At 43.4% G+C, this 7,951-nt stretch overlaps 1 protein-coding gene across 1 annotated transcript; it reads right to left on the bottom strand.

Annotated features, from left to right (window-relative positions):
• Positions 1-708: 708 nt before the first annotated feature.
• Positions 709-7,455, bottom strand: sil1 (SIL1 nucleotide exchange factor). The gene is made up of 11 exons (XM_010787812.1): positions 7,337-7,455; positions 6,798-6,918; positions 6,257-6,362; positions 6,067-6,160; positions 5,859-5,945; positions 5,168-5,263; positions 3,953-4,074; positions 3,021-3,117; positions 2,777-2,941; positions 1,417-1,581; positions 709-1,312 (listed from the first exon to the last, which is right to left on the bottom strand). Exons 1-11 carry the CDS (start codon positions 7,430-7,432, stop codon positions 1,115-1,117), a joined length of 1,347 nt encoding a protein of 448 aa, XP_010786114.1. The 5' UTR covers positions 7,433-7,455; the 3' UTR covers positions 709-1,114.
• Between the last annotated feature and the right edge of the window lie 496 nt (positions 7,456-7,951).

Genomic DNA, 7,951 nt, shown 5'->3' with positions numbered 1-7,951 from the left:
TTGGTTAATAAGTTACATGACTGGTTTTTTGTTAACATCCTACAGCTGATTACCTGAAATGCAGTCGGTATCCAACGGTGAACAGGGAACAGGGAACTACATGTTGATATGTGAGAAGAAAAGATGGAAGGGTGCCCTCTGGTGTTTGGAAAAAATAATGACACCAATTTGCAACGAAACTTATCTTAACCTGCCAGGGTGCGTTAAAATCCTGCCAGGGGGCAAGTCCCATCATGGGCTTCTCAAGAAGATCACATGCTTGTCATGTAACATTTTATTCAGGCTACAAAACTGTGTAATCCTTGTTTAAACTTTAACAAGTCAACAAGGCAGGGGTGTCAAACTCAATTTCATCGCGGGCCACATTCTCATAAAGGTTGCACTCAAAGGGCCAGTTGTAACTATATAAATATATAAAATAATGTATTATATTACATTATTGCCTCTGAATTGGATTATTATCGGATAGGATAATAACTTAGTAATTAACTACGTCTGAAAGCAGAAGTTAGTCTAGGGCAAATAATTGCAAGTCTCTTCAGTGCACATTTCACAAAAGGAGATGCATTGTGGGACAAGTAGTTTATGGGCAACGTGATCCTGTAAAGTGGCATGTAACCGTATAATAAACGTATTATATTATTTGCAAGTTCTTGCGGGGCCACATCAAATGAAGTCGAGGGCCAGATTTGGCCCCCGGGCCTTGAGTTTGACACCCCTGATTTAAACAAATGATCCCAATGCAAAGTGGTAGGGACCAAATTGGCCACTTCCAAAAGTGGAGGGGACATGTCCCCAGCGTCCCCAGTATAAATGACGCACAGCACACACACATTCCTGAATCACATGGCTGAACACCATCATTTTAAAAATAATAATTTATTCTTAAACTCTGAAAACAGAGTCAAACATTTTACAATGACAACACCAAAAAGAGAAAAGGTTATTCTGATCCCAAACCCACAATCTGATGCCACAGGTCCATCCTGGTTTTGAACTTTATTCAGTAGATGAAGTCTCAGGAGTGTGTCCTTGTGTTCATGGTTATTTCAGAAGTCTGTGCACTACTATCTGTATGTAGAGCTGAGTTCAAGGCCACTGAGCGCTCCTCTGCTCATCTGAGTTTGACGTGTAGAGCGTTTATAAGGTCCATCATCTCTTCAAAGTATTCGTTCTCCTCTCCGAGGATCATCTGGGACTGGATCATGTCCTGGTACTGTTCTCTGAGCAGGAGCAGCGAGGCCTTCAGGGAGCTGTGAGAGCGGTACTGATCCACACACACCGGTGCCAGCGCCAGCATGGCCCGCAGAGCCTGGGGGGGGGGGCCACGACACACACACACTATTTATTTGACTGAAGCAAACACTGAAGCCTTCCAGCCTCTCTGTTAATCATGACATTTTCTCAGCACTGCACCTTCTCTCTGAAGTCGTGCTCGGTGGAGTCCAGCAGCTCTGGGATCAGACTGCACCATCCCTCCTCCAGCAGCCCCTCCCTCAGAGACACCAGAGAGTACTGCCGCAGAAGCTCCTGGTGGGAGGCGTGCAGCCCCGGGTCCAGACCGGCCTGGGAGATCAGCTCCTGGAGCGGGAGGAGAGCAGCGTCACACACTGATTCACTACCACCACAACACTGTGTGTGTATGTGATGGCAATGATTTATTCATTCAAATGTACTTGTATTATTATTATTTGAATTATTTCAATACCATTGAAAAGATACAGAAATATAAGCTGGGAAGGATGAGGCAGAAAACCCACTACACTTATTGGAAGCCTCTACCTCAATAATAATACAATTCACAATGTTTTAGAGAAGACAAGATTCCCAAAATCATATGGAATCAACAGTGATGGACAACATACAGTAAAAACAACAATATTACTCACAAAATGGTATGCGTGTGTGAAGGGGATGTTGGTGTTTGACCTGCAATGACTCCTAAGCAATAGCATACTAAATGTGCCTATGAGTGAACAGCAGATCAATGGTCATTTAGGTGTTTCTGTGACTTTAGAGGAACAGTGCTTGGTCAGGTTGGAAAAGCCTCCTTACAACTGAGTATGAGTATCGGGGTTAATGGTTAAGAACAAGCCCCTGTCCTAGGTGGGATGTATTAAAGTGCAGTAACTCAAGTACTGTATCATTTTGACTACTTTATACTGCACTACATTATTGAAGTACATATTGCACTTTTTACTTCACTACATTTATCTGACAGCTTTAGTCAGTTTTCAAATGTCTAAATGCCATTTATCTGCATTGTCCCCTTTGCTGTGACACTGTACATGTTCCCTCTGTGGGACGAATATAGGATATCTTAATCAGATTGTTAGCTAATACGAAATGTAAATACACCAATAAATAAACATTGACCAATAGGTAAATACATCCAGCAGCTGTATACACATTGTATTAAATTAGCTCTACACTTACCAGCTGGGATGAATACATGAATGCGTCAATAATCATAATCCAGTAATTGAACATATATGATTCTGAAATTAGCTATTGTAATAAACAAGTATGTGTACTTTTGATACTTAAGTATATTTTAAAGCGAAACCTTAGCGTTTTTACTCAAGTATGGCTTCTAATGCAGGAGTTTCTACCGAGTGTATCATCTGAGAACTGTTTTGTTACCTGTAAGAGATGTAACCCTTTTAGACGCCGTGTGTAACTGGGGGCCACAAATACAAAGAGTGTGTTTCTGTGCATTGCTTTCCTAACTCCTCATGTCTGAAGACAGCAGTTTTTATATTGCGACGACAGGTACCTTCTCACTGATCATGTCGTAGAGCATGGTGACGATACGAGTGCGCAGGACCCCCCCTCGGTCCCCCCTGAACAGCTCCGACAGCACCTGCAGCCCTCCCCGGGAGAGGAAGTGGCGCTGGGCGAAGGGGAAGTTGCGTAAGAGGGAGGCCACTGCAAAGAGAACCTGGAAAGAAGAATATCCAACATTATTTTTACAGCTCTGCTTCACAACATATCACTGAAGTGCAGCTGTGTGTGAGCACCTTCTTCTTGACCCACAGCGGCTGATCTGTGGCCAGCATCGTGAGCAGCGTCTGCAGAGCCCCCCCCTCCATGGCCTTCACCTGGACCTCCGGGTTACTGCAGGACAAAACATCCGTCAGTCACCACCATTACATCCTCTCTGAGTGTGAGCATAGCTTACAAGAGGCAACCTTTGGGAGAGGGTAATGAAACCAACCAATTTGATTTTCTTTTTTTTAAAGGGGGACATGTAGAGTAAAAGCAGTTTCGCTAACAAAATATGCTGTATTTTTATTTATGCAAATGAAATCAAAATAGATGAAGAAATATCAGGCAAGTGTTAAATAATAGTACCAGAGCATTTCCACTGAAACATAACATATGTTAATACAGTCCATAGACAGCACACAAGGCAAAGTGTCCAACCTGTGTGTAAACCTGAACCAGCTGTTTGTTATGAGGCAGAGATGGGACTTGTAGTCGGAGACGAGGAGGGTTGTAGGCAGTGTTAACTTCACATTTTAATATCTTTTGTTTAATTATATTTTTACTGAATGAGTGGGGGTTTGAATACATTATATTCACAAATTCAACACCACACAAAATGTCACTTCCTCCAAAAAAAAGAAATATATACAAATATATATGAAAACAAATTATAAATACATGAGCTAAAGAATAACAAGGTAGATGCAAAATGCATCCCCACTCATTCAAAAATATCCATCTACAGAGCTTTGTAAATTGTGTTCCATATTTAGTGGAATTGTTTTCCTTTATTACTCTCTACTGACATTGTTGTTTCAATGTTCAAATCATATTTCATTTACCAGGAGCTTCCTTATATTTCCAGCTTTACAATATCAACTTCTTAAACAAGGCGTTTGCCCTCCAGTTGTGTTTCTTATTTTCTGGGTAAAGACATCCTCAGGCCAGAGCGGGGCAGCGGTACCTGGACACAGCTGATCCCAGGACGAAAGCGGAGCTCTCCTGCAGTCTGAAGTCAGAGCTGTTCAGGGTCTCCACCACCAGCTGCAGCCCCCCCATGGAGCACAGGTTCTGAGCGTTGTCCACCTAACGAGCAGAGGAAGAAAGGTCAATCTCAGGCCCCGGCCACACGAGGACGAAAACGGTCGTTTGCATTACTGTTTAGTGTCATATAGACCGTTCGGCCACACTAGGACGACCGAATATGACAGTAAACAACTGCGGAAACGATAACGGGTCCCAAGGTGGATAGAACGGCATACGCAACGCTCTGGGGGGTCCAACGGCTCCGTGTGTAAACCGTATACGATCATTTTCTGATAATGATGACGCAATAGCCCCGCCTCTCCCCACCTCTGCTGCTCACCCCCGCGTCAAAGTAAACTGCACACTGAATTCAGATTATTTATCTTTCTCTCGATATGGACATAAACGCGAGTGAAGTCTAATCTGACAGGACGGAGACACGCAGCTCTGCTCACCTGCAGCTCCCAGCTCGTCCCGCTGTGATGCAGCGGTGAACGGAGCTAAACACACACTTCAAGTCAGATCATCAACCTTAGCTATTTTAATTACCTCTCAAACTACCTAAACTAGTTATAAATATGTTTATTTTTACTGTCGGCCGGGTCACACATTACTGGATCAGCTGCTGCATGAGACAGACACTGACGCTGTCCGAAGAGAGGGAGGAAAAAGAGAGGCTCCATGTATTATATTATTATATTATATAGATTTGTTATTCATTTGTTTTAAAGCTCAATAAATAACAAAGAAGACCTTTGACCGGCACTTTTATAATTTTGTCAAGAAGATTTAAACTTTAATACACGTTGACTGGTGAAAAACTCTGCCCGGTTCCCTCGGCCCCCACCGCGGAGAATAAACAGAAGGGCAACCATGACAACCATGCTTCTTCGCTGCTTTTGTGGAGGAAGTTACAGCGCCACGTACAGGCTCCTGCATATGTACTGCAGCTTCTCCAGCGGTTGGAGCTAAACGGAGCTGTCTCGTGTGGACAGGCACTATCCGGTGAACATAGCGTGTGGACGGAAGCTTTTTTGCGATTGCGTTTGCGTTAATCCTATGCGTTTTGCCGTATGCGTCCTCGTGGGGCCGGGGCCTCAGAATACATGCGTCAGTGTGTGTAGGTGTTAATGTGTGTGAGTGTGTGTGTGACCTGATGCACCAAGTACTCCAGCTCCAGCAGGATGCTCAGCCTCTGCTCCGTGGTGCTGCTGCTGCTGTTAAACTGCTCCAGCAGACGCCTCATTATCTGCACAACAACAGTCATTCAGCTCAACTGCAGACTGAAGGATAGCTGGTCATGACCAGGCTTCAACATTTTGATTTCATTTAGAGCATGGCCACTTTAAGCAGGTGGTCTCTTTATGTCAAACTTGAGCTCTCTGCTTGCTGGAAGCTGTCTCCACTTCAGTAATGGTTCAATTAAAGCACTAATAATGCTTTGATTAGACCTTATGGTCTGTGTTCACTACGTGCCCTATTCTACGCAACAGCCTCTCTTTTTAACTGTTCCCATTGAGAAGAGAGCCCATGCCGTCACATGCACACTGCGCCCAGCGTCTTGGTTTGGAGCGGTCGCACAGCTATTTTGTGAGGCCGCTCCGAGCACTGGAAGAATACTGGAAGAACTGGAAAATAATAACACTTTTTTAGAAAAGCGCCTTTGACAGTTTACAACACAACAGTTTACAGCTAGAAATTCAATTTATACAAACGGATAACAGATTTTATTTTACCCAAGGACATTTTCCCAGATAGCGCTCATAAAAAAAATAACCTCTCAGTTTGTCCTGAATCACATCCCTTTGTCACTAAAGAAATGACTTCTCTAACGTGTGATGTACCTGATCATCCGTCTGTACCAGCAGGTCCAGCTCATCCATCTCTCTCTTCAACTCCTCCATGGGACGGAACCGGGACGCCACCGAGTCCTCGTAAGTAGAACAAATATACCATTCTATAGAGGTCATAACACATTTATGGCAGCTTTTCCACTCAGTCCACAGTGTGTCGCTAGAGTAATTAAATATACAACATGCACTGTGCGGTTACCTGGTGCTCTGCGCTCTCCGGCTTAATGTCCTCCTTTATCTTCTTCATGACCCGTTTGAGCTCCTCCGGACTGATGGAGGTCTCTTCTGTCTCTCTGCTCACATACAACACATTCACAGTCACTCTCTCACAGCAGCAGACTTCAGATCAGCTGGACAGGAAGTCCTGCAGGTAGAGACTCTGGACCTACCTGTGCTCCTGGTCCAGATATTTGAGCTGCTCCTCTCCCAGCCGTACCTCCCTCTGACCCGTCTGCAGGTTCAGCCGTACATGAGAGCCTGCGGGCACCGCCTGACCTACACACACACACGCACATACCATTTATACATCACTTCAGGGGACATTACATTGACTTACATGCATTTCCTGGAGACTTATCCTAACCTTAACCATAACCAACACATGCCTAACCCTAACCAAGTTTTCATCCTAAAATTAATGATTCCCCTCATAGGGACCTCCATTATGTCCCCATAAGGGGGGCGAGTCCCCACAAGTGACTGTGTAAACAGATTTAGGTCCCCACAAGGATGGAAATGCTAGCACACACACACACACACACACACACACACACACACACACACACACACACACACACACACACACACACACACACACACACACACACACACACACACACACACACACACACACACACACACACACACACACACACACACACACACGTTTTAGATCAAACAAAGTACCTCTACAGTCCTTCAGTATTTTACCTGGTTTGAGTGTTTGCCACTCCTCTGTAGGCTGGACCACCTCGAAGTCTCCTTCATCTCCTACATCCGTCACCTCCACTTCTCCTTCAGTATTCTCCACCACAGCTAGGGCAGAGCCAGACTGCAAACACACAAAACTAGAGCATGTATTCTCTGGTGTACTGGCCAACAACCTTTTTAAAGATATGATGAAAAAACAAACGGCATGACACTATAGTCATCCTCAAGCTAGCTTGCAACTGTACTACTTGTCCCTGGACTGTCTTGGATCAGAGACCTAGCTTCCATCACCTTGTTTGACATCTTACTGGCCCTTGAGCTGCATACACCAACATGTGTGTACCCTAACAGTATGTACTGTTGCTGAAAGCTGGTAAGATTCGCAGCTTTCCTAAAATATTCAAGATTAGTCAATTAACCTCGGAGGTCAGGGAAGACCCGCTTCCTGACTGATAATATCACTAATGTTACATCAGTAAAAACTGTAATTCCAACATAACACAACACGAGAAAAAGCTGTATAATCCAGTATAACTCACCTTCTGGCTGAGAGTGCTGGTCATGTGACAGCAGAGCAGCAAGAAGAGAGCCAGAGAGCTGAGAGGAGCTGCAGAGCGGCTGGGGACCAGCTGCATGACTGAAACACACAGCACCTGGATGTGAAGAACTATCATTTAAGGATTCGTTATCACAAGTATACCTAATTGCTGTTCCTGATTTCAAGTATATTTCAAATGTATTTTTAAAAGTCTATCTAAAAAAAGGTACAAATAAATAAATAAATACAGATATTAAGTGAACATAGAAATAGCATTTGATTGTAAGTGTATTGTATCCATAGAGTGCTTTTAGAGGTCATTTGAAAATACTTTTAGTGGCAATAATTTGTTTGAAAGTATAATTTTGGTTAGTTTTCTTTATTAAAATGTACATCATTAGAAGTAAATAAAAGTACAAGCAGTGAACTTTTAAATAACTGTATTTAAATCTGTATTTCCTACAATCTGCCTGATAAAGTGTCCTTGGGAAGGATGCTAACAAAAACAAGTTCTCCCTAGGTGCACACTTAACATATAAGTTTCTGTAAATTAAGTACAATAATAGTAGTGAAAAAGTATGACATTATTCAACCCTACCTCCCTGTAGTTAAAACA

Source organism: Notothenia coriiceps, unplaced genomic scaffold (genome assembly GCF_000735185.1).
Source record: "Notothenia coriiceps isolate Sejong01 unplaced genomic scaffold, NC01 NC01_scaffold00031283, whole genome shotgun sequence".
NCBI classification, from domain to species: Eukaryota; Metazoa; Chordata; class Actinopteri; order Perciformes; family Nototheniidae; genus Notothenia; species Notothenia coriiceps.
This window is presented reverse-complemented; position numbering and strand designations above follow the sequence as displayed.

Coding starts and splice junctions, on each gene's coding strand:
- sil1 (XM_010787812.1), bottom strand. CDS start 7,432: ATGCAGCTGGTCCCCAGCCGCTCTGCAGCTCCTCTCAGCTCTCTGGCT. Junction 6,363..6,797: donor GTGGCAAACACTCAAACCAG/GTAAAATACTGA, acceptor GTGTGTGTGTAG/GTCAGGCGGTGCCCGCAGGC. Junction 1,313..1,416: donor AGCACGACTTCAGAGAGAAG/GTGCAGTGCTGA, acceptor CCCCCCCCCCAG/GCTCTGCGGGCCATGCTGGC.